We start from the raw sequence: 26,414 nt of genomic DNA, 5'->3' as shown, positions 1-26,414 counted from the left end.
TCTGGAGCTCCTAATGCCTGCAGCAATTTCACTGCCACTTTCCATGGGTAAGTCTCTTAACTGCTTTCCCAGCATCTTAGCCTGTAGCATTGTCCACTGGGTAGAGACATGGAATTGAACCCTGGGTTCAGGCATGTGGCTTTGCACAGACTATCTTACCTCTTTTCCCGCAGGTTTCTCCTCCCTTGCCTACTTCGAACACAAAACTTCCTAGGACAATCACTGCTGCTCAGCTTCCAGCACACAGCACAGAAAGGCACCCATGTCATCCACCCTTTGTATAAAGGTCCTTTGTGTTGTTGTTTGTATACCACCAAGATGTTCTAAACACTGGTGATGTGGGCTCATGCGGCAGAAGAAAAGCACTTTTATAAAACACTTCTTTATGCTCAGATACCAACATTGCAGTCTGCTGTGAGAGGAAAACTGGGCTCCATGACAATCCTAAATCTTATCCTTTGATACAAGAGGAGAGGAAGCATCTTTCTATAACGTGGGTTTGTGTGTAGGGTTTGTGTGACTGGAGCAGAGGGAAAATTAAGGAGCATTCACAGTTATATCCTGGATATCCTGGTTTTCCTCTACATCGATGACAGGATTTTGATTCACGAGTAAGGGCAGTTTACTTTGGGGCACCTCTGGCAAGCCCTGCCCTGATGCAAGGACGGCTCCGTTTCTCATGAAGCAGTTCCTCAACTACTTTAGTTTACAGCTCAGCGTATTAAGGTTAGCTGAAACTGGGTCAGCAGCTGCCTCGTGAGCTGCTCTGCCACTCCTACAGCACACCCGGTAATCTCCATCATAGAAGTGGGGTGTAACTGCTTCAACTGTCTGCTTTTAATTTGGTACTGCATGCAAGGCGGTGCCCCACCTCACCGTCTCCTCTTCTGGCTCCAAGGGCAGCACCCCAGCACTTGCTGCAGAGCACAGAGCTGCAGGCAAGCCCTACACAAAAGCTCCTCTTCCTCCGTCCCACCACTGAACACTTCGAGCATGCAGCCTCCAGCTTCTGCTTTCTGCCATTTATGCAGAGTACTGGTTGCTGTTCTGTGTCGTCCAGCATCTTGGGGCAAAATTACAGGGAAAACTTGATAAAAAACTTCAATTCCCCAACAGGATGGGATGCACGCTTACGTAGTAACTATAATGATACTGAAAAATGGAAACATTACCGTTGAGTCACTCTTTTGTTTAAGTATAGCAATATTAGAAATAGCAATCCGGTATTTTCTACTGGCTATCAAGAGCTGAAACTGCCGTTAGCCCATAAACTCATCTTTCAGGTTGCACTTACGCCTCTGAAGCGGACGCGCCAGGGAAGGTTAAGTGTCTGAGCAGTAACTTGATCATTTGCTCTTACAGCACAACTGCTGGCTAAATAAGTCATTGTGTGATCTAAAAGCTAAATTAAGGAAACATGTACTTTTAGGGGTTAAAATGAAAGAGCAGCATTCTGGAGTAATACTGGGAATTGGGGCCAGCAGAAGAGCATTTACAGTGGATTACTAAGCTTCCCAAATCACCAAAGAGGTAAAGTCCAGCAATATAAGACTCCTTTGTAGCTAACTAAAAATACATTGTCAGTGGATTTGTCCAGTTTTATGTATAAGCAATACTTCTTTCACCTGAACTAATACTAGTAGTCATATAAGCCCCTTATTGCCATGTGCTGCATTTTTTTTGCTAATCTTCAAGGATTTAGCTTCTTTGCCACATACCTCAGGGCACCAACTGATAAAGCTCTAACTCTCCATTTTTCCAGGACACCAGCAGTGCGGCCTTGCAAAAAATGAAAATCGCTCAAGAGATTTAAAGGGGAAATTTATTTTTAAAATCCTGACTTGCAGCAAAGAGGTGGATTTAAAAAAAGCTTATCTATCAAGAATCAGTTTAAATTTTAATTCTATCTGGGGACTCTTTCATGCATTCTAGCTTTAAAGTTTATCTTTTGACAGGGACTTTTTGCCAATGTAATGGGCAGCTTTGTCAATTTAATTTGTCCAAGCTTTTATTACTGTTGAACTCCTTTTCCTAATATATATATGTTCGGTCTATACCAAAGCTTTATCAGTTTGTATTTGTTTGTGTATCTGTTATATTGCTCTAAAGCAAACTAGATATAGAGATTTGCAGAAGAAACGCAAAATCAAATGTATGAAAACCAAGCAACTCATTGTCTCTATTTTATATACACACGTATTTAACTTAAAGAGAAATCTCTGCAGAGATTCTCAAGGAAATACTGACAAAGCATCTCGGGCATGAGGGGCAGACAAACAAAATGGGGAATCCATGGAAGTGTCGCTGCAGTCTAAAACAGGACATTAAATTAACAAGGACAACTGCACCACCACCCTGTCGATCACCAACTCATCCACAGTAGACAAATGTTGGTTCTCCAGGTCACCTGGATTCTGCACTGAAAAACCGTTTGTCAGCTTAAAAAATATGTCAAGTTTTGAAATCAGCAGCTTGTTTCAAGTCCAGCAGGCAGCACAACAGAGTACAGTGGCAAAAAAGAAAAGTGAGGAATGTCTCAAATCTGAGCTTGTATGAACTGAGTATTACACTCAAAGCAGGATGTAAAGAGCATCTTGGTAAAACCAGAACTTAGATAGTGCTTCCTAATGCAAAGGATAAAGATTTAGGAAATCCTGTATCCAAGGTTATCACAATCTCTTTCTTGTCTTCTTTTTTCTTCTTTTTTTTCTAATATTAAGAATTTAATGCGTATTATAAGGTGAAGTGACAAAAAATTAGAGCAAACTCTGAATTAGGGGAGCTGCTTCTAATAGGATTTCAAATCTGATAACATGCAAATATGCTGGTTTCATTTCTTAAATATTAAATATATTCTCAAGATTAGGTGATATTGGAAAGAAGAAATTATCTTTGGCTGATGCAAATCAGTAAGAGTTACAGGAGTGGAAGGAGCTCAACCCACTTGAAAACTAGCTCTCCTCTCGCTCAAGCACAAGACTCAAAACAAAAGGTGACATTTGAACAATTAGATCATAATTTGAAAACAATTTTCTTACTTCAAACAAATTGGAGCAACAAGGGGGCGGTCTTGCTAAGAGAGGATTTCAGCAGCTCTTCTGAACATCTCAGATAACTGGTGAGCTGCTTTATTTGAAGGCACTCTGCTCCTCATTTCTGTCCACCTGGTAATTTACAGACTTCTACAAGCTTTGAAAGAGTGGACTTTTAGAAACTTAATTTAAAGTTTATATGGAAGGTATACGGTTGCTGGCCCTACTAGTGGAAATCTACAGAACAAAATTTGTGCATTGCAACACTACATACATTTGTTGTGCGCGTGCTGTTGTTGAGTCTGAGCCGCAGCTTTTCAAAGTGAAAACTGAGCTGAGGAAAATCAGAAAGACAATCTCGCATTTCAAATTCACAAAACTGAACTTGCATTGTCTTGTCTTCCAAAGGGATGGGACAATCCCTGAAACTCTTGGGGGATGTCTTCCTTGGAGCTGTTACTTTTAAAAAATGCCAAACCTGTAATCACACATCTCCTCAAAGCTTTAAACAATGCTCAGCAGCAAATACAGGAATCCATGTGCATCTTTCAGGCAAGTATGCCATCTCAACTCATCTAAACAGCTTACCTTTTCATGTTTGTGTTTCTCTTTTTCTTTCTCTTTCTTTTCTCTTTCTTTCCTCTCTTTTTCTTTCTCCTTCTTTTCCTTTTCTTTGTCCTTCTCCCTTTCTTTCTTTTTCTTCTTCTCTTTTTTGTCTTTCTTCTTCTCTTTTGGTTTCTCTTTGTCCTCAAACAGTTTTTCAGGAAGCATTGGAGACAAGGAAGGTAACATACTGGGAAGCCTCATGGCAGCTGGTGTGCTGAACAAGGGCAAAGACATTTCTTTGGGAGGTAACACAAGAGGTGCTGATGGAGCCTTTATCTTATCTTCCTTACCCTTATCTTTAAGTTTCTCTTTGTCTTTCTTATCCTTGTCTTTTTTACCTTTCTCTTTCTCTTTCTTTTTATCTTTATGTTTTTCTTTCTCTTTTTTAGTATTGCCATCTTTCAACTTTACTTTTGTGTCAGTATCCTCAAAGTCCTTTAGCTTGAATTTATAGGGATCATCATCTTTGAGTATTTCCTTCCACTGAAATTTCGCTTCCTTGTTTCCTTCCTTGTCTTTATCCTTCTCCTTGTTCTTTTCCTTCTCTTTGTTTTTCTCCTTGTTTTTATCTTTATCTTTTTCCTTTTGTTTTTCTTTCTTCTTCATTTTTGTCTTCAGCTCCTTTTTCAATTTCTTTTTCACTTCTACTGATGAAGCCAACTTGGTTTTCTCCTCATAGACTTTGAGAAGAGGTTCTGGAGTTGGTGGTGAAGCAGAAGGAGAGGAGAAGTAAGTGAAGTTGGTAGGTGGATTAGAAGGTGTCCCCATGTTTGCCTTTCGAATGACCTCATCAATCGAGTCATCCATTGTCCATGAAATGTCTGAACTTGAAGTCCCACCTGAGGGAGGTATTGGAGTTGCTCCTGCCTTATTTGCATTATTGGTGGAAACAGAAGGTTTAGGAGTTGTAGTCTCTGAAACAGAAAGTCTTTTAGGACTGGTAAAAATTTCCCCTTCTGATTCGGAACCAGAGGAAAACTCAAAGGGATCCGGTTCTCGTTCTGCACATGCACGAGCAATTACAGCATCGATCGAATCATCAATGGTCTTGTCCATTACCGGTACTTTCTTAGTCTGGTTTTCAATATTTGGCTTGATGGCAGGCTCAGGTGGTGTCTGTCCTTGTTTTACTTGAATGTTTTCTTTTCCTATCTTGTCACTTAATGCAGCCAGAGGGGTTCTACTTGGTGTTTCAGGCTTGACAGGTGGTTGGGGAACATGAGCAGGAACCTTTGGACTTTTAGGACTTTTTGGGCTCTTGGCGCGACCTGGTGACTTTTTTTCTTTGGATCCAGTTTTTGGTGAACGTATGGGACTTCCAGTTACCACTGGTGAGGGCGTAGTTTTAGGTGATTTTGTCTTCTGTCCTGGAGAACTTGTTTTGGACTTTGTTTTGGGCACAAATGGCTTTGCCTCTAAAGTTTTGGGGGTTGGCACTTGTGATTTTGCAATGGGAGCCAACATGGGTGGTTCTGGTGAAGGAGGGGCTAAGTCTGTACTGTCCTGAACATGAACTGGAGAAAGCATTGGTGGTACTTTTTGAGTATTTATTGAGCTAAGAGGCTCACGTGGTTCCAAAGCTCCGTCCAAGGTGTCCGCTTTGGAAACAGATAGTTTTGGCCGTTTCACAGGCGGAAATTCCTCAGCATCGGGACTTTCTAATGGTCTCTTGCTCAAATAGTTCTCATCATTAATTGCCTCATCCTCTTCCATGTCTCCCTCTTCTTCCAGTGGCACCTGCATGGCCTCTGCAGATGTACCTCCATCGGTAGGCACCTGTTCCTCTTCCTCTTCTGTAACAAAGAACATTTTTTAAAAAGCATTAGGAAAAATATGTTTTACAGAAAAAAACAAGCATCAGAGCAAATGGTCACATGCATCTCAGCCCATAAGAGGTAAGTGGCCACCTAACACCTTCTTACTGGTCTACTTGGAAGTGGAATCTCCTTTGTCTCGCATCAGCCACCATCACAACTGGCAGGTGCCCTCATCACAGTGTAACGTCCAAACCATGAGCAAAGGATGTAACGGTAGACCTCACCAATGATGGTAGACCTTGTGGAGCAGGTCCGAAGTGTCAGTTCTACCTCAAAATGTCCTGATTATTTCTTACTGCAGTTGTTAGGATTACAGTAACACGAACCTGCTTCGTTCATTTTAAACAAAGGGAGAGAGGTTGAAGCATTTTTTGCAGTAACAAAGTGGACTGCAAAGCATACATCAAAGTAAAATTCACTGGAATTAGCTGTCTTGCTTATGTATCACACAATTTTGACTGCAGATTAACTACTAGGAAAATCTCTTCCTAAACCCGGTTTGTTTTTCCTGAAGCAGCACAGTCTGAAGGTTAAAGCAGAGGACTAAGCCCCATTCAACCTGCCAGGTTCTGTCTCTGATACCATCTGAAGAGCTTGCTGCACATGGACGTTATCTGTTATGATTATATAGGAACACCCCAGAATTGCATCTCCCCATCATCCCTGCTTACTGCTGTTTTGTTTGTACCACGGAGCAATCCTGGAGTGCAGATGCTGGCTTCCTGCTATAGTGAAACCAAAATGAAAGGTATTTTGCTGGAGGAATACACCTAACACGCTCCAGTCGCAAGTGGGCATTCAGGCTATGAGAGCAAAAACCAGCTTTTGAAAGTAAGATAAACCTGAAACATGCACAGTGTGCACATCAGGCACCAACTGTTTCAAGCCACCCTGGACACCACCTGTGTGATTGCTCTGTTTTTTTGTTAATAGCAATCATTTTTTCTTTCTACATATAACACCATCATCAGTCCCACACATGTGACATTACAGTGCAGAGAAAGGAGAAAATTCTCGTGAGATCTCCCAGCAAATCCACAGCAGGTTTGAGAAGAGAACCTCTGATCTCCCCAACCACAGCCAAGCACTTTATCCTCTTGGATACACTTCCTCACTTTCAAAATGGAATTATCCAAGCAGGAAAAAGGATTCTTAGTCTGGAATAAGAACGTCCACACGGGCGTTAACCTGACACATTTGTATTTGCCGTAATTACGTCATTACAGCTACGCCAGGTAACATTCCTGCGTAGACAGCCTCACTTCACGTCACCCCATGTGTCTGTTTACCCACCTGCAAAAAGCCATGACATTTTGTCTAGCAGGGTTTCTGTGGAAAGATATCAAGTGGCCTAAGATTCTCACATGAAATACATAGTAAAACCCATTTGTTATCACAGTGGCTAAAACCCAACTTCCTAATGAGCAGGTGGTTTTAAAGAAGCAAACACTGAGAAACGTAACATTACACTAACACCTTTTAAAGCTTTGTAAGCCAGCATCTTTCTGAAATATCTCTTCTCGAGGCGTTTATTTTCAGGTTTTCTGTGCTGGTGTTTCTCTACTGTAATGTGTCAATGCTCTGATTTAGGAGAGTTGAGTCAAGAGCCCTGGGCTGCAGCACAAATCTTGCCAGCATCACAAATTAAGTAAAATGAGCTAGCAACTCTGGCTTTTGCCAGGGCCCAGAGGATTTACAGCAGCCAGCCCAGAGAGGAGACTTTGCCTGAGGATAAAGTCTTAGCCTTCCGTGAAAAACAGAAATGGTAGGGAGTTAGGTTTTGCCTGGCTGGGCACTGACATTAAATTTTTTAAACTGCGAAGTTAGAGTATAACTGAGAAATCACTGTGGACCGAGCCTGCACCTGCTATGGGGAAAAAAATCTGCTTCCAGATTGTGGAAGTCATTTCAATCTCTAAGCTGTTGCAGAAATCGGCTGCCTTCATCTGCTCAAAACTGTTTTGGGGATGAAGAATTAGCATTCATCAGATGTCATACAGCACCGGTTGCTACCGAGCAATTCCCTCCCAACCTCATTCAACCTAGTTCACCACTGAGAGTTTGTTTTCGTTTAAAATTTTAGAAAGTGATAAAATTTAAAACAAACACCATACTTTAAAAAAGGGATTTAGAGAAGTCTTCTGCCTCGGCTACAAGATGAAAAGTGTAGCCAAATTCAAACATTAGGAAAGACAGGGTTTGGTCATGCAGACATTAGAGATAGCAACATAAACCATTTTAATATAAAAAAACACAGGGATAAAAAGAGTCAATAAAGTGGAAGAGAAACTACTGCAATGAACAGCAAAAAAAATTACATTTACTAGAAAAATCAGAACATTTATTTGCTAAAGATTTCTGCCCGGCGTCTGCTTAAACAGCCACTTTGTTATACCGTGTCTCACGGAAGTGCACTGCAATATTTCATATTTTTGTAACTCCTTCCCATCCCAAGGTGCTTCTCATGTTTTACCTACTCAGGATTACAGAAAACCAGCAGCTGCTGGATCAAAGGCGAAAAAACAATTTCAGAGGAGGTTTGGAGAACAGGGACTGGAGTTTTATACAATAAAAAAAGAGCAATGCTTATTTTTTTTTTAATAAGGCCAAGTAAAGTTTGCACCGGGACCACGAAGTTTCTGTGATCTTGTGTGGAGATGCCAGGGAAGGGCAGAAAAGGTTAAAGTGCAGTTTGTAGAGGTGAGACTAGAAATCGGGGTGTCTTGGCTCCAGCTTTCATGCACATTCCTGCAAGCCACAAAGACAACTTAGTAAGGAAGCAGAAGCATTACCATCCCTTTTATATGGACTTGGATTCCCCAAAACATCTGGAAAAAATTGCCTGGGTCAGTCCTGAACAATCCAGGGACTAAGGAAGTTCATGAGCACTTAACTACTGACACACATTCACCACTTTTCAGACATGCTCAGATGACAATCTGGAATCCTATCGTGGTCAAATGAAACCCGAATTTCTCTTGGAACGAGACCACGGTCTGATCCTCAGCGAGGGCTGGTTTTCTGCCAGGCAGCGGCTTTCAAACCTGAGCCACCGCAGCTGTGACCATGGCAGAAAATAATAAAGCACTTTTGGCGGGGGGGTTAATTAGAGAAAGCGAAATCTCTGTCTTACGCTCAAGAGCTACAGGCTCTTTTTCCTCCAGAAGGATTCATACAGGAGCAGGAACCAAATATGGGGAAACATCAGCTTTTAAGCATAATCTGCTTGACTTGGAGACGAGCATTTAAAACCAGCCACTTTTTCACCTTTGCCCGTCTCATTCGCTGCCCGACACTTCTTGACGCGCAATCCTTTGTGCACAGGATTGCTTTTTAACTCTCTTTACTGCCATCCCTCCCTATCTCTGGCCACCTTATTAATGATCCCACTCTTGAGTTAGCATCTATAGGTCAAATGGATATCACCTCGGCCATCTGCCCTAATAACTCTCTCCTGTAATGAAAGGAGACCAGAGCCGTTTGGGAGGTTTCTCAAGGTAACAGATACATTTTTTTTTTTTGGTTGTTGTTAGAAAAGTCAGTGCTGGATCAATATTAATGCTCACATTACTAAAGCTATACAGAGCAATTGTTTATGATGTCAGCGGGCCCGTATGCAGCGCCTGGTCCAGACGATGCACAGGTTACAGGAGGGATGGGTTCAGCCGTCGCAGCCCCGAAGGTGAACTTGTCCAATGCTGAAATAAAACAAGCTGACAGCTGTTAGCTGTTAACAGTCTGAGAAAACTGTTAAGACAGCATTTCTTACTGGAGCATATTCGGATGTGTAACATCGCCCGTGCCTATGCAACGAGGGAAGTTCTTCGCTTCGAGGAAAGGATGGTTTTGAAGTTAAGGGAGGAAGGAATCCACTCCCCTCTTGGCACGGCTCTGCAGCGCGATCGCAGGCAGGTCACACCACGCGCTGCTGTCTTCCCATCTGACAAGCGATGATAATTTCACCTCACAGAGACGCTGTAAAAGCTGAACTTGATAAATACGTAGCTCCTCGGGATCTCTGGACAGAAAGCATTAGAATCCCAAATGCAAGCCGTGAGGACTTGTCACTGCTTCAAATGCCAGAAAATTTCTTAAGCTGAATAGTTCAGGCAAGAAACGAAAACTCCTGCACCTTTATAACAAAAAACCACTAAAGAAGCACAAAATTTCTTTCTTTGTGCATCATGTTCCTGTAGCACAGCAGGGACTCCAAAACCAAAGGCTTATTGAATATATACCTTCTTAATTTGGCCACGGCTCAGTTTCAGGACAGCAATACTCAACACTTCAGTAATGAACTTCCAAGTTCACGATGAGCGAGGGACTATTTGTCCCTAAAACTGGCAGAGGGGTGCAAAGGAACAGAAATTCTGCCTTTATTGCAGAAAAAGAAGCGTAAGCACCCATACCACACTACCACGCTCTCCTGGCTGCCTCATTAGAGGAGGCTGCGCACATTGCTCTTTCAACAACAGGTCAGATGAAAGTGAAGGCAGGAAAAAAATAGATGCAAAACTCTTCTGATTGAAGAGAAACACACCTGTGTATAGACATGTTTCAAGCAAGAACACCTATCACACACTCACACACACACACACATATATATAAATACATATGTAAAATTAAAATTGTCATCATCTTGGTCATTACCAGACTTTTTACTTGGTAGCTTCAGAGACAGCAGCATAAGCACTTAGAGTTAGACAATGTCCTAAGGAACGTGGCACATATTGGGACACACAAGATCTCTGCTCAGCTCTTGACCCTGCCAAAAACTGTCTGTTGGCTGGTATTTAATTTAAGCAAAGTTCTCTTCCAGAAACTGGATTAATATTTCCCTATGCCACAGGGTGGTGGTAGGATAAAACCATCTGGCTAGGATCTGGAGATCTAAGAATAAACCAGTATTTCTTCGGTACAAGACGAAGCAGAGCGAGACATGCTGGCCTAAAGATGGACACCTCTTGCTGAAGAAAGCATAACATGATGTTAGGAACAGCACTCTTACCTCCAATGCAATGGCTAACGTATTAATTGCACAAAACTCTGGCAGGTAACAGTTCCTGTGGAAGCCAACTCTTGTTATTGTAATAATGCAAGATTTTGGCTTTTGGTATTCGATATTAACTTTAGTAAGCCAGATAAACAGTATCAGCTATCAGAGCAAACCCACTAGGATACTGTTCTGAATGAGCAGATGTTTCCATGTAACTCATACGTGCCTATTTTCAACAATTAAATTTCTTCCATAACCCTTTTCTTTTTAAACAGAATCTGAACATTTTATTTTCTAATGGAATGCAAAATGGTCAAATAAAGATCTATCAGTAGATCACGCATTTCTTTCACGCACAGTTCTGCTCGTATCAGGTCTCTCTGTTCTTTTGCACTGCATGGTACCAAGTACCTAAGTATGGAAGTTGCAAGCATCAGGGTTTTCAAGTAAAATTAGGACTCATGAAAGGAAATAATGTGGCAGTGCCTGCACTGAAATCTTCAACCCATCTTTCTCTCCAAGCATATCCTCCTTAGGACCACATGGATATTGAGCTGAAGGTTTTATACATAAGCCAGCTCAGCCTCTCAAATGCAAGAAAAGAAATGAGTGTTGCCACCCAACATACGAAAATTTTCAGTGAAAAAGAAATACCAAAAATCTTCCTGCAGACTTCCAGAATAATTTTCCTATTGTCTAGATAAAGCATGAGATTAAGCCAAAGATATCTTTTGGGAAATTTTAAGTCACTGAGTCAAGAGCTTAACATCCCTATCACGTCCTCATAAGTAGGGGCTTTTGACTTCTGTTAAAAGTGAAAAGTTTTTTTCTTATGCCATGATAGTTTTATCTCTTTAACTTGTAATAACAATGGCCTTTTCCCAAAACAAACAGAAAGTGTGCTTGTAGTCCGTAAAGGAAATTAATGGAAGAGCGACAAAATTCAATCCTAATCTCCTACAGGCCAATATCCTGATACCCTAATGCAAAATGAAGACACTAAGATACCTGCAACACATTTTGAGCTTAAAATGTCAGATTTTATATAGATATATGTGAGTGTATATATATGTTTTATATACATATATATATATAGTTTGTCTGCTGTATGAACACAACTGATCACTGATGTGACTCCGAATCACAGAATCATAGAATTGTTTACGTTGGAAAAGACCTTTAAGATCATCCAGTCCAACCATTAACCTAACATTACCAAGTCCACCACTAAACCAATCAAGGGTAGACTAGACTAAACCATGTCCCCAAGTGCCACATCTACCCGTTTTTTGAACACTTCCAGGGATGGTGACTCCACCACCTCTCTGGGCAGCCTGTTCCAATGCTTGACTACCCTTTCTGTAAAGAAATTTTTCCTAATTTCCAACCTAAACCTCCCCTGGTGCAGCTTGAGCCCATTTCCTCTCATCCTATTGCTAGTTACTTAGGAGAAGAGACCAACACCCACCTCACTACAACCTCCTTTCAGGGAGTTGTAGAGAGAGATAAGGTCTCCCCTCAGCCTCCTCTTCTCCAGACTGAACAACCCCAGTTCCCTCAGCCGCTCCTCATAAGGCCTGTGCTCCAGACCCTTCACCAGCTTCGGTGCCCTTAAACGACTTGTTTACCAAACAGGCGATACACCAACACATCTCCCTTTTACTGTATAAAGGAGATCAACCAACTTATTACCCAACCCTGACATTTTCCAGTTGACACTTTTCTCTGGGAAGAGAGCTGGTAAGAGGGCACCATCAAGGAGCTCATCTTCCACATGTCTCAAATTTTTCCACTGACATTGCCAGCGAGTGCCTACTCGGTATATTCTAAAATGCAGAAACCACAAATACATTTTAAAAAAAAAAAAAAAGAGCTTTCAGGTGTGGCTAGTGATTTTACAGATGTAACTGAAACACTGTAAAGAGGATGTTAAAGGTGCCTGAAGTGAAGCATCCAGACTCATCAGTCACATTGGAAAATTCTGGCCCAGGTGGCTGGGTGGTGCCTTCAACTATTGGTATTACTCTGGATTGTACTCAGAGGTGTTCAACAAGGCTGACTGACTTGGTGTATACATTTATCAGTGCCTCCAAAAGTAGTTCTTAACCTGCCCAAGAAGCTACAGGTGGTCGACAAAACCCCTCTCTATCCATAATGACAAAACACATCCATCCATCTTGAAATACGGATGATAGCAATAATCTGCTTCAGGACTCACAAATTTCCAGACCAATTCAGTTACCTCTCCACCCTGCTGAACAACTTCTTCACACTCTTGATTAGGCATTTCTTGGTACAAAACCGATGGAGACGAACTTTTGAATATCAACATGAGAATAAGAAATCCATCATTTGCCAGAAACAAACCACAACCACTAAAGCTGTAGTTCTACATCACAGTGTTGCTTTAAAAAGAAACAGTCCCATCCTTTCTTTTGTCCTGGTTCAAGCATTTGTGCAGGAGAATGGGGAACTAATCGAGGCTAAAATAAGAAAGATTATCTGTTAGTTTGAACTCAAATCACCAACCTGGTCTGCCATGATACTACTCAAACTTTTTGGCTCGAACAAGCCAGAGGAAAGTCCTGCACCTCCTTTCTTCTATCATCACCTTGCCCCGTCTCCATAGTGAAGTGACTTAATGGGTTAACTCAGATGGAAATATATCTGGGGATGGAATGAAAACAAAAAAAAAGAGAAAGTATTTTTCTGTCCAGTTGGCAAAGCAAAAAGCCCACCCTGGGATCACGCAAGCCTAAGGGTGTGGGAAAGAAGAGGAGAGAGGTGTGGAGCATCACTCTTTGGGCATCAGATCTTGGCTTAGGGTACAACGTGCAACTGGCTTCCAGTGCTCCTTTAGGATACTGGATGCAATGAGAATAACACTTTTAAATACTTACTCGTGGCAGTCCTCATTATAATACTTTTTAGAATATGCAATGTTTATGAAGCCAAACTACCCAGGATTCTTAAAATGACACACCCGGTTTCCTGCCGAAGACAGAAAAACAGCGTTGGCAGATTGTTATCAGCTACACTCATGAGCTCTCTCTGACCTGACAAAATACCAGTCCTGCATTTGCGCTGCATATAGCAATTAAAAATGTGTTTCTGTCTAAATACAAAGACGGAGGCTTGATTTTCACTTTGCCTTTTTAATAGCGGCTCAACAGATTTTGTAGATCCCGCGTACATACACAAATAAATGCATGTGCATGGCAATGCTACGCTAATGTGTCTGGAGCTGTTAAGCAGACTTTGGATGGAGAGTAAAAACAACCACCGAAGCATCGTTAGGAAGTGATTGAGCGAGAAGATGCATGAGAACCAGCCAGCTCCCTATCAGCAGGGCAGCCTTGGTTCAGTCACTTTGGTGCTGCTCTGAATTACCTGTGATTGAGTCTCTCCCCTGAAATCTGCAGAACAGAGCGTGATGCGAAAACCACCACCCTTTGATCAAAACATACAGCCAGGGACAGAAAACCTCAATGACAGAATTTGGATTAATCTGCACGTTTTGTTATTTTATTTTTTACTCCCTCTTGGTTGTATGATCCTTAACAGAATCAGAAACTCGCCCCAAAGTACGCGTGCAGGCGTAGAGGTTTTCTCTTTAAAGGATCATTTTGACTTCTAAAAAATGAAATTATTAGCAAAGACAAGGTAATTAGGCAATGACAATTCATAGAGTACAACCAATCAATAACAGAGTACATTAGCAAGACTGACAGAGGTGTGAAGCCGATACGTTACAAATGGCTCTATACTGACCTGTAAAAATGCAGCGTTTCCCTAACATTCGGCACAATAAAAAACTAAAATGCTATATAAGCAAGCCAACCTGAAATGACACCTAGTATTATAAATGGCCTAATCTATATGTTAATACTGTTGTATCACATAACTGCAGCAAGACTAAGATAACAATATGACTTTGGGGTTTCTATGGCTACATCCTGGGCTAACGTGCCTGAAAGGGCTTGCTGCTGACACCACACAAGCTTTCTGAGTGCTTCTCTTTGGTTATTTATGATATGATTTATGATAACGACAACATCTCCTATTTTCTCCCCTCGTCAGATACAATAAATTGCCATCGTTAATCACCGTTCTTGCTTCAGCTATGATTACAATAGTATAATAGGGCCTAGCTATGGTAATACTGTGTATTAAGGTGTTTTTTCCCCCCCTTTAAAGAAATATGCACAAGTAGATCTTTGCAGCCGATGTCAGTACCTGTAGTATTTTAATAATCTTCCTGGAAGTATTTCTGGATGAGAATTTCTGTTACAACTAACGTTCAGCGCCGCTCCTCTTGCAAAGATCGAATTTATGATCTAAAGACTCAAAATCCACGTTGTATTATCTGTATCTAACAGTTCTCAAATGTAATACGAGGGGTTTATAGGTACTTTTCTTGACAAAAGGAAAGCAGACGGTCAGTCTTTTCACTTTGCACCTCCGTATCTAATCTTCCTGGCTGAGCCTTCCAAACCAGCTTTTCAAGTATCACAAATCTTACTAAAAACAAACCCACTGAACCTATATAAACATTTGGAAGGAGTGTACAGTGCTTTTCCTCTTATATATTATGGTGTTGTATAAGAAAATATACTGTTCTACCTTCATTAAAATCCTGTGCTAAGAAACCCCAGACTTCTACAAATATTTTAGGAAGCAACTATTTATACCTCCTAGCAGAGGAACAAACTAGGTATTAATTACATTGTACTACATGTACTTCTACCATACTAGTATTTTTTACCTGGCATTGCAGAATTTGTTTGAGTCCTTCACAGATTTGCAACCTACATATGCATTCAGGTACTTGGATTTGGAAGTGAGAAAATACAGTGATTATTTAGTATCTTATTTTGCAACTGAGCTAAAGAACCCCAGTAATGGTACGGCATAATTGTCCCATAGACATCACATACTTCTTTTACCATATTACTTCAGACCTCACCCCTTCTTCCCAAGAGTTCAAAATCTAAACTGCAAAAGCTTTGCTTTCTGCGTAACGCGCCCATGACAGCAGAACTGTGGTTTAGGGCAGAGGTGCTAGAATTTAAGAGTCGCATTTCTTGTCTTCAGGAGTCACAGAGACAGCAAGAGGGAGACATGATGGCACGATGGGATATTTTAGATTGTATTAATAAGCATCTTTCTATTTATATTGCTGCTATAAATAGCTAACATGCCCTTCAGCCCAGCTATCATTAGCGAGCCGACTCGTTACTGGTTTTGTGGCAAAGGTAGAAGAGATGGGAGGGGAGACGGTGGCAATACCGATCGGCGCAGGGAAGATGCTTGATGTACAAGTGCTAGCATGGAAGAAATGGGAATACGAAGACAGCGGTTTCCTATTGAATGATTAGCTCATCTCAAAGTTCAGAGGATAAACACAGACACCGCTGTGCCAGGTGTGGCACAAAATCCAGGTGGAGAGAGCAAACCTCTGCCAGACGAAGTCTGCAATCAGCTACAATTACCTGCGTCTGCCTATGACTTGCTTTACTCCCTCCAAAGTAAACCGGGGCTATTTTGGGTATTAATCTGTTATATACTTGCTCACATGATGGAGCTTCTGCAAAAATGCATTACCAGAAGGAAGCTTTGGCTCAACACAACTTAAAGACCATCATCACTCTTGCTATGCAGGACAAAGAAGCAACTTTGCCATCGTAAAAAGGCTGTGAGTGTTTGCATCACCTTCAAATAACTTTTTAGTTCAACAACTCATTTGGCCATTAATTGCCTTTCCGCTCTTCTTCCTATTGCGCATTACTTGCAATTGCAAGAGCACGTTTGAAACGAAATGATAAGCTGCTCAGGGCAAGAACTGTATCTGTGTTTTTCAAAGTGCTTTGGTTACTTCTGGGCACTATAAAAAAACCAAACAATGGAGCACGTATTTAGAGACTCTTCCATCCATTTGATTGTCTTCATTGGATAAGAAAGGGAAATGAAGTATTTTCCCAGCAATAAAAAAAAAAAATTATATAAAAATGAGAAAAGACTAGGGGAGGGAGAAGTCTATTTTCAATATATGAATTGAGATGTATAAAAATGTCAACCAGATCCCGTGCTCTAGAACAAAATGGGAAAAGTCTGTCTACACTGTTACACAACCCCCTGCTCTGCGGTATCTATCCATAGTGGCACAGATGAACACAAGTCACTGAAATTTAATAATAATAATGAAAAAAATATAAAAAAGCCCTGCCATTGACTGGAAACTCCCACTACTGCAAACAGCGTTACTACATCTTCAAAGTAAAAAAAGGCTTATGTTTATCCTCTCTTAATAGATGTACGCACACCATACCCAGAAGTGTTTACCAAATATTCCAGCTGTTGGGAATGGGTATATCAGCTCATTTCTTTAAGGATACCAGCAGCAATTAGGAATGCTTTTGCCATCCAGAGCAATGTGTTTATTTAAACAGTTGCCAACTCAGAAATACAAATGCAGTTCCAGCTTACGACTTTGTCTGAACAGCATCCAAAGTCTTCATGAATATGTGCTGACAACGCACACCCCGGGACTTCAGTACTCTGAATTGGTAGTGGTGTGTCTTGGTACATACATGAAAACCCACATTTGCTGGGAAGAATTCTCAGATACAATACGAATCCCATAACAAATATAATCTTCTTGATCTAGCAGAGAAGGAAATCACTGATGATAAGGCTTTAATAAAGCTTGACAAGCCTCAAAATTAAATTTGCTGGGAAGGGCTCACCCCCGAAACAGATACTTTCAAGCTGTCTTCACGAAAGAAGCCAAGGAAAGACACAAAGAGAGGAAAATGTTTACTTTAAGAGTTTTTTTTCTTACAGCTACAAATCCAATTAGTGACTCTCTTTGTCTTTCAGCCTCTCTGCTTTTAGTCTGCATGGGAGCACATGTGTGTCCCTGGCTCTCCCTGTAACCCTGCCCTGCGAAAGGTGGCCGTAGGCAGAGAGAAAACTAATCAGGGCAGCGCAATCACCTACACATCCAGACAGCAGAGCTTCTCGGGCAGCACTCAACAGCCATCTGCAACCGCATCGGACAGCCCTATGCTAAGGCGGGTTCAAAATGCTGCTGTCAGCACCGCTGGAAAAAAAGTGCTACGAGAGCATGGGGTGACCGTGCTGAGTAATAATTCTGTGGGCAGCTTCCCACTCCAGCAAGGAGCTCAATTCAGGAGGTTGTAGGAAAATTTAAACCACATCCAATTTAAAACCTCTGCTTTTCTTCCAGCGACCTTATAATTTTTCAGGGACAGCTGCTAAAATCTATTGCTTCTTTCCGTAGGACCTCATGGATCACAGCAACATCTTCAAATAAATCTCACTTCCAAGGGAGCTCAGAGGCTAAAAACAGAGCAAAGGAGGCTGTCAGATGCTCTCACCGTACAAGAGCTTTTTGGGGGACAACTGGAAAGACCTTATGACCTTTCGCAAAGCCACAGCCACAAAACAATCCTATGCTTCTGCAGTTGCTGCAAGCCTTTGTAGGACAATTAAGGGAAGCAAAAAGCAGTGCAAAAAACCAGAGAAAAAGAACGGAAGAGAGATTCAGAGATATCGGAGTCCTGCATGTACACTAGGAGAGCGGGGCACGAAGGTGAAATGATTTGTGGTAAGACTCCTCCTGGTATCGCTTGCAATGGATGCAAAGTAACAGAGGATGTTTTTTCTGGAAACATTAAGCAACTTTCAAAAGATTGTCTCTTTTTAGAAACATTCCAACCCATTTTATAAATAAAAAATTACAGCTCTGACAACCACCCCAAAGCCAACATTGCGTGATGCTGCACTTGACACTCAACTCACTCTGAAGTACGCAGCAGCCTTCATTTTGATGCAAGGTCTGCCCCAGTGCTCCCAATGACCTTGGCAAAATTCTGAAAACAAAACAAAAAGAAAACCAAAAAACACACACAAAAACCTCCAGGACCTCAGGCTCTAAAGCTATTTTAGAATTAGCTTTGTATAATTGTCCCACAATAGGAGTTTTCTTGATTAATTGCTTAAGATAAGGCCTCCTTTTCCTTGCTGGCCTCCAGTGACTCCCTCTACTTCCCATAATCACTTTTGTCTCAGTCTCCTGTTCACTGGGAACTGCTAAGAGAAAAATCAGAGATACACCAACTCCATTACCTGAGGATTAGCCAGGAGATAACCCTATGTATTCCATTACTGACCATTATTTGAGTAATTATTCAATCAACTTCAGACCACGTGAAAGATGCGCTAATTGTTTTGCAAAGCTTGCCCAGGCTGTATATCTAAGGGATCCAACCCGTGTCCTTTAACAAAACAAAAATGATGTGCTGATTGCAAAGGAAAATGAGAAGTGGTTTTGTATCGAACACTGCTTTTAAAAAAAAGCACCTTAATTAGGCTTAACTAGAAGTTAAGGATCTATTTTGATCAAGTTTCCGCACAAGCTGGATTGTATACATACTTGATTACAGAAATTTTGCAGGATATTGCTTTTCTATCTGAATTATTTAAAAAATGGTACTTGGCCGTGAGGTTTCTAGCAGTTCATGAGATAAGCATCCTGAATATAGCGAAAACACGGACAGTGGAGAAACAAACAAAGAGCCAGTAACCAGCAGACTTAATTTAAACAAGAAACTTGTGCACACACATCAGCACTAGACTCACAGGGCTTGATACCCTGATTTAAACTGAATTAATGTCTTTTAGCTAAGCAATATTTTTCTTGGACACATGGGAGAAATGAAAAAACCCTATGAAAACAAATTTAGCAAAGGAATTGGCTTCAGTAGGCAGTTTTACATAACATTAACTTTCCACTCAGACATTAAAAAAAAAAATCCTTCCTTTTAGAGTTGTCGGATTCCCATGTAACCTTCCTGCTTCACGAACCTGAGACTGGTACACGTCCAGGTGACTCGCTGCCGAGAGGGAACTGAAATTCCCAAGGATGCCAGCTGGTGCTCTACAAAGAACCCCGAACAAGCCACAAACTAAAGACTTCTTCATCCTGAGATACAAAACTTCCCTTAGCTATCAAAAGCATTGATAGCCTAAGCAAAATTAATCTGTAACTATTTATTTGATCTTCTGGTTGCCACACTTGCGAAACCTGTGTTCTTAAAGCCACCACCATCAAACAAAATCTACAGCCTTTATTTTTAAAAGCCCATCAACCTCCCAGCTCCAGCAGATCTCACGTAATACCTCGTATAAGCTATTTTCTAGACATAGTTTCCTCGTAATTATAAGCACCATTCTAGTAGATGGCTATAACTGGCCCTTGCTAGCATCCGGAGGGGTAGTTTGGCAATTTTTAACCTAGGCTGCTTGACTGTCTTCCAGCTCTTGGCTAACGCAGATAAAGTTTCCACATGGCTTCCATAAACTCCGACCTTTATCACCCCTATCTTCATGAGTTTTGGGGGATGGAGGGGAGATTTGTCTATGGGAGCGAGCACGAACTGTTGGTATTCTTGGGATACAGGCAGAACGAAGTGTGCTCAGCTGTGGCGAGGGAGCTCCTTCCAAGCTAGGATTAACGCCAGTGGTAGGGAAACTTGGGTTTTAATTGTTGTAGTGTACGCTCAGCCAAACACCTTTGCTGATGAACGGGACTTGAAATTCGGTGGGGAGGGGACTATCCTCCTGCTGTGGCATGTAATTTTTAAGAACACCCCCCTATTAATCTAGTTACGTGCCAAATAGTAAGCAGCAGTTTGACCCAAATCCTATTAGCAACAACAATCTGTCCTTACCTCCTCTCCCCAAAATGAAATATGCTCTGGGATGCGATACAGAGAAATAAATAGAAATGTGGGAGGTTTCTGCATTAATTTCTCCCACCTCCCAATTCAGATTGTAAATTCATGGGGCAGGGACCTGAATTATGTTTGTAAACCACTGCCTTCGCCCACACTGCTACATGAATAAATCATGAACATAAACAACACTGAAGATTTTGTTTCCCATTTCTTTGTTTCTTCTTTTTACTCTGATTTTGTTTTCTTTCATCCTTGTATTCTGCTCCTTTTGTTTGGTCTTCATTGCCTGCCCCTTCCAAAACCCAGCAAATATTAGTTTTTCTGTACTGCAGTTTTTCTGCCTTTTCCTGACCCTCACTCTAAGCTTTCTTTTTTCCTAGCATTTAGCAGACAGATAAAAACTAGAGGAGGGAAGAACACATTTGCTTTTTGTGTCACTCGGGATATTTTCATGAAGGAGACTGGTGGCCAAAGGCAAGACTGAAGCAAAAGGTTAAGGACAAAACATCCAGGAATCCCATGAAACACGGGACTGTAAGAAGCAGTAAGAAGAGGGAGAAGAGATAAAGAGGAGTTACACTGAACAAGTATTTCAGGGGCAAAATGAGGAAGATGGGACAAATAAGGATGTTGTGGACACATGGTCAAAGTGGCTGTGGAACGAGCCAGAATGTGAATGGGCAGCAATCACTTGCTAGTTTGGCTTCTCCATCACATGATGCTAAATCCTGCAAGTTTCAGTCCTTGAACGCTCATTTAGGGAGAGTCTCTTCACTCCTGAGTTCTTCCATCTCACACCTGTCACTGCAGATACTGTGGCTTCATTTCATATGCACATCCAGAAAAAGAAAAAATGCCCGAGGATACTCCTAGATAAGAAGCTGTTCAGATGTGATGTATCTCAGCAGTTATTAAAAAGTAATTACACCTCATATTCTCGCAGAAGGGATTTAGATATCTAACTTTTAGATATATAACTTCTACAGATCCTGCTTTATTATTCATATGTTATAGTAGAAACCAAGACTAGCTAAATAATCCCAGTTTGGTCACTAAGTTATAGTTTGTCTTGCTTAAAACGGTGAATTCAGTGTCACCATGCCAAACCACGAGAATATATCTGTCTAGCATGTTATGGCCAAGATGAATTAGCTTACAATCTCTTGGGTTTTTCTGGTTTCTAATATAATGCTCAAAAGACAAAGCTGCTTGCAATGATCAGCAGCTTGGGACACGGGGTACCAACGCTGTCTAATGTAGACTACCTTAGAGCGCGGTTGCACATTAGCCTTTCTTCATGCATAGCCATGCTCTGACATTTGTCCTACAGCATCCAGTGGCCGTGCAGCCACAGGGCAGATCAGTTCAGTGAGCTGAAAGAAAAGCCAAATTCCCCTCTCCCTCCTCCCTGAAAAAAACAGCTCTTAGCCTCATCAACTTGTTTAACCAACTCAAAGGAAAGAGGGAGAAACAACCAGCCAGAGACGAGAGCACGCGGGCTCCTCTTGGCAGCATCCCACAGCTACAGCAGATAAACCTTCCAGCAGCCTACGTCAGACATGGGGCTATCAGTCCTCCGACTTGAAAGAACAGCACACGATGAAAACACAACGTTCAAGGTCAGTATATCACACTATACACAGTCGATTTCTATTGCTAACTTTGCTTTTTGTATTTTAGTAGACCTAGGAGCCCTTTCAGGTGAGATGGGACTTCCTTCATCTTCTCTTAAGGGTAGATACGGACGCATGTGCACCGATTCAGCCTCCTGCTGCAGATGAAGAAAGTTCAGGAGAAGACTCATTCAGATCTCTTACTTCGCAGTAGGACAGAGGATTCTTTTTCCAACTAGAGCAGGAGATTTATTTATTTTTCCTGAATGGCGTCTTTGACTCAGCAGAGATCACTCCTCAATGTACCTTCTAAATTTTGTTTTGTTTCCCCCTCTTTACACCATATTATTCCCTAATAAACTGGGAGAAGGAAAACCCTTTCCTCTCTCACTCCCACCAAGAACTGTCAGTGCTCCGAGCTGAAAGGCAGACAGCAGAAGAACTTCAGATAATGTCTAGAAATCTCTCTCAAAGATGAAATATCACTGAAACGTACAAAAAGGACCTGCCACCACTTCTTTTGCAGGGAGCTAAAGAGCCTTTAACAAAGAATTTCAGATCCACAAATATTTAAGTTGAGTTTGTTTCAAGTGCTTTCTTCAAGACCTTGGCACACATCAAATTCTTTTTTTGTTTCTGAGCTTCTCCCCCTTCCTCCACCATTTCTGGGCTAGAGAAACAAACACAAAACGTTGGTGCACTCTGTGTACACCCAGGAACTCATTAAGTTCAATCAAAATGACCTCCAGAACTGTGGGATGAAGTAACAAGAAAAATAAAGCATTAGAAATTTAAATACAGTATCTACCAGCTTCCTTTTGCAATAAATTCTTTATGGGTCTCTATGATACATCTGCTACCATGGGATAAATTTCTTGTGCTCTAGCTATTTATTAAAGGTTTCCTACAAAAACTTAAAATTTACTCAGCTATCTGCACAGAAAGCTGTTTAAAAAAATCTAGGTGCCTTACGGGGAGAAAGAAATCTAGCCATAAAATTTGTGAGCAAGAACAAGGACACCTTATTCTCTAAGAAAGAAAGGTGTTGTCAGGACTTGCATCTATGCCTTCTACAAATTAGAAAAGAAAAAAAAAAGTCAGTTATGGTCAAAAGTATAAGGAACTGGGAGGAGAAGAGACAGGTAACAATTTTAGTCAGGACACCTGAGAAACTGTAAACACGTTATTTCCATTTTCAATACACTACACCACGGCAAGAGAGTATTACCCTTGGCATACACCAGACATGCTGAATGACAGAGTGGCAAAAAAAATCATTTATCATAAGCAATATGATTAATAAGCTCTATGACTGCTCAAGAATAGCAGGTATTTAGAGACACAAGATACTCAATATAGAATAAAAGTCTAAATTCATTCTTCCTCGGGAATAATATTTTTGCCAAATCACTGTTTTGGGAGTTTTCTATTACCAAGATCAGATATTTCACGACAACCTGCTCATGCCACAGCCATGTATTTTTACAGGCTCTTCATCCACAAATGGCAAAGAATTTGCATGAACAAAATCAGCGGTCTCATCTTAGAATCATAGAATCATAGAATCATTTAGGTTGGAAAAGACCTTTAAGATCATCCAGTCCAACCATTAACCAACACTACCAAGTCTACTCTAAGCCAATCAAGGGTAGACTAGACTAAACCATGTCCCCAAGTGCCACATCTACCTGTTTTTTGAACACAGAGGAGAAAACAAACAGGGCTCAGAAAGGACAAACTATGTATGTATGGTCACTGTCACACAAAATACTGGTGGCAGAGCTGAAAATTAGAAGTATAGGATGAGTTTGGATATCTAACACAGAAGCTACCAGTTTACCTTTTACTTAAGGGAAGGTGTAATCTGGCTAATCAGATATTTTTTATGTACTCTGAAGGAGGAGGAGTCCATCTCTCACTCCTTGGATTAGGGAACAGGTCTTAAAAAAAAGGAAATGTTGGTGTTTGTTCATCTGCAGTATGATCTGCATCTCTCCTGAGCAGAGGCAAGCTCCTCCTGCCACTGAAAGAAACCGTAAGTAGTTTCTTCTGGCAGAGAGAGTTGTTGAATTCCTTGCAATTCATTAGCTACTTTGGTCACTGGGCTATGACCGATTTGGGAATGACCATCACTTTGTGGCTGACGCACCATTCAGAAAAGGTATAGTTTCTAATTCTAAAATAAATCGCAAAAGGGCTGTGAGATTGTAACATCTACTTTTTGTACCACATCCTTCTCCCTGCCTCTGCCCCCCCCAGTGCAGATTAGGATGGGGAGAGGGATGAATTATCTCTGGAGAACTATAACAGATAGAATTGATTTTTGGTAAGAACTCCAAGCAAGTTCTTAATACCGCCTTATCTTTGTGAGTAATACAGAAATGTTCCTCCGCTGAGTGAGCGCCTATCTTTGAAGCTATCCTTGCCAATGTTATCTCTACAGAAAAGCAGCTTTGAAGGATAGAAAATAATGTATGTTCCCCATTGGTTGAAACGGAGTTGTGTCAAAACTTGTAATAGAGAGTTTAGGTTGTACGCTAGATATTTCCATAACTTAGGGGAATTCAACAAGTTCACTGCTGTGACACTCGCGTGAGGCCAAGATAAGATTTGCCCGTCTCGCATAATGAAATTTAATAACTGTGATGCACTTCAGAGCACCTGCACAAACCTAATGATGTGACGTCGCCCAAATTCACAGTCTTGCGCGTTAATATTTTTATTACAGTGTGAATTTGTGAAAAGTCTTTAAATCTTAATTTTAAAAATCCATCATCTTTAAGTGTTTCTTGAAGGAAGGCATCCAAGTCTAGGTTTATAAAGCGAAGCAATCTCCTATTAGCCTAGTAAGAACAGATGGAGAAAATAGATGTAGTTTTGGATGCACAAGCTATTCGCCAGGACCTTGTGGGCTTACAAGTTTTTTGTTTTGTTTTTTTCCTGACCACAACAGGAGGTCTAAGAGGAGATATTACCTCCTCCTACAAACTGTCTGATCCTGGCTGTAACATCATCAACACAAATATTCAACTGTCGCACCCCTAATAACTTAGGGTAGTCTCCCTACCCAACTTCTGAGCATTTAGGTGAAAGGGTAGATTTTCTGAGAAACAGAAGCCTTTGATTCAGAAGTTCCCATTTCTAAGACAGGCTCATTTAAATGTGCATGGATCTCTGAACATCATCTTCTTACCAGTCCAGGGTTATGCTTATGTCTAATACTTTCCTCTCTATTTTCAGCCCTTGACAACTTGCAAGTAGAACACATACAGAAAGCATCTTGCAGCTCCCCTAAAAACAATCCTCTGCTGCAGCCGAGCAGTCTCTCCCAAGAAAAAGAAGAACTTTTTGGTCATCTACCGAAGCCAGTAATTCTGTTCTTCGGACTCCCAGGATTTCTGCTATCTGATGGAATATTTAAGCAGAGACTTCATTACCCCAGCAGAGTGCCGACGGCTCAGCCACTCCACTCCGGTGTTCAATGAGCTCTTGTGTTCGATTACAGAAGAAATGCGATTTTCTGCCCAGCTGGAAAATGATACTTCTTCCTAGTGCAGAGATTTGTACCCCACTCTAACCCGTCTAAATAGGTCACAGTCACATTTTCACAATACTACCAATATAACCCTTCAGAAAATGCAAAAGCTTATTGCACCCAGGGCAAAGACTATCTAACGTGGAATACAGCAGACTCTCTCCTTAGCGAGGAAAAATAAATAAATCAAACTAAGGAACACGTTACATCGCCCTATAAAGCCTCTTCCTCCGATCCAGCAGGTTGGAATAGCCCTCCCATATCTCTTTCTCTCATCGACTTTCCTATTTCAAATAGATTTGAAGGCCCTGCTCTGCCAGCGGCCAGCTTGGCGGTGCTTGACAAGACACAGCTCTGCGCCTTACTCCCACCCTCCATCAAATGGGGATTATTGATATTTTTCCCTCAGTGTTCTGAGCTCTCTGAGTGTACCAGGAAGCCTTATTTATTCATTTGCCTGCCCCAAATGAAACGAGCTCTGTCAATCCTAATGGGCAGGATGCTATAGTGTTACTGTTCTACATGGTGCAAGTCTGCCAAAAAAATGGAGATGTCCAAAAACATTAGGAGTTTGAGGTCTAGGGAGACGTCTTGAGGAAACAATTCAAAAGTGCCATGTTGTTTAATTTCTTCTTCAGATGTTTTCTGTGCGTGCTTTTCTTCTGCTGCTTTACCAGTCAAATACAGTAATTAAGCACTGGTCAAAACGCCCTTCAAAAGCACACGCTGTTCCCAGCTACCTTAGCGTAAATCTGGACGAAGCTTAAAAAAGCCAAGAGAGTTAATCCCTGCATGTGAGTGGACTGAAATTTTCAGTGTCAAAATACATTCGAAGTAAAATGAAGCAAAACGTGGAGAAAGGGGATGCTCAGAATTGATTTTTCCAACAAGGCATTTACAGGCACTCAAAACACGATCTCCACTTCAAACATAAAATAGTCATTGTGCTGATTTGTTACAGTACGACTTGCTAACGTATTTGATTCCACATTATCTGAAACTCCTAGTTATCCGAGGTCTCATCTTCTTAATGGAAGGGAATGTACAAAAGCGG

At 41.3% G+C, this 26,414-nt stretch overlaps 1 protein-coding gene across 1 annotated transcript in view; it reads right to left on the bottom strand.

Moving 5' to 3' along the window:
- TAF3 (TATA-box binding protein associated factor 3) overlaps positions 1 to 26,414 on the bottom strand; it is a 115,731-nt gene that overhangs the window by 22,240 nt on the left and 67,077 nt on the right. The window contains exon 3 of the mRNA XM_075713351.1: positions 3,621 to 5,431. Within this exon, the coding sequence (XP_075569466.1) occupies positions 3,621 to 5,431 (1,811 nt within the window). The remainder of the gene's footprint in view (positions 1 to 3,620; positions 5,432 to 26,414) is intronic.

This window comes from Pelecanus crispus, chromosome 1, assembly GCF_030463565.1.
Source record: "Pelecanus crispus isolate bPelCri1 chromosome 1, bPelCri1.pri, whole genome shotgun sequence".
In the NCBI taxonomy this organism is placed as follows: domain Eukaryota; kingdom Metazoa; phylum Chordata; class Aves; order Pelecaniformes; family Pelecanidae; genus Pelecanus; species Pelecanus crispus.
Note: the sequence above shows the minus strand (reverse complement) of the source record. Positions and strands in the feature narration are given on the sequence as shown.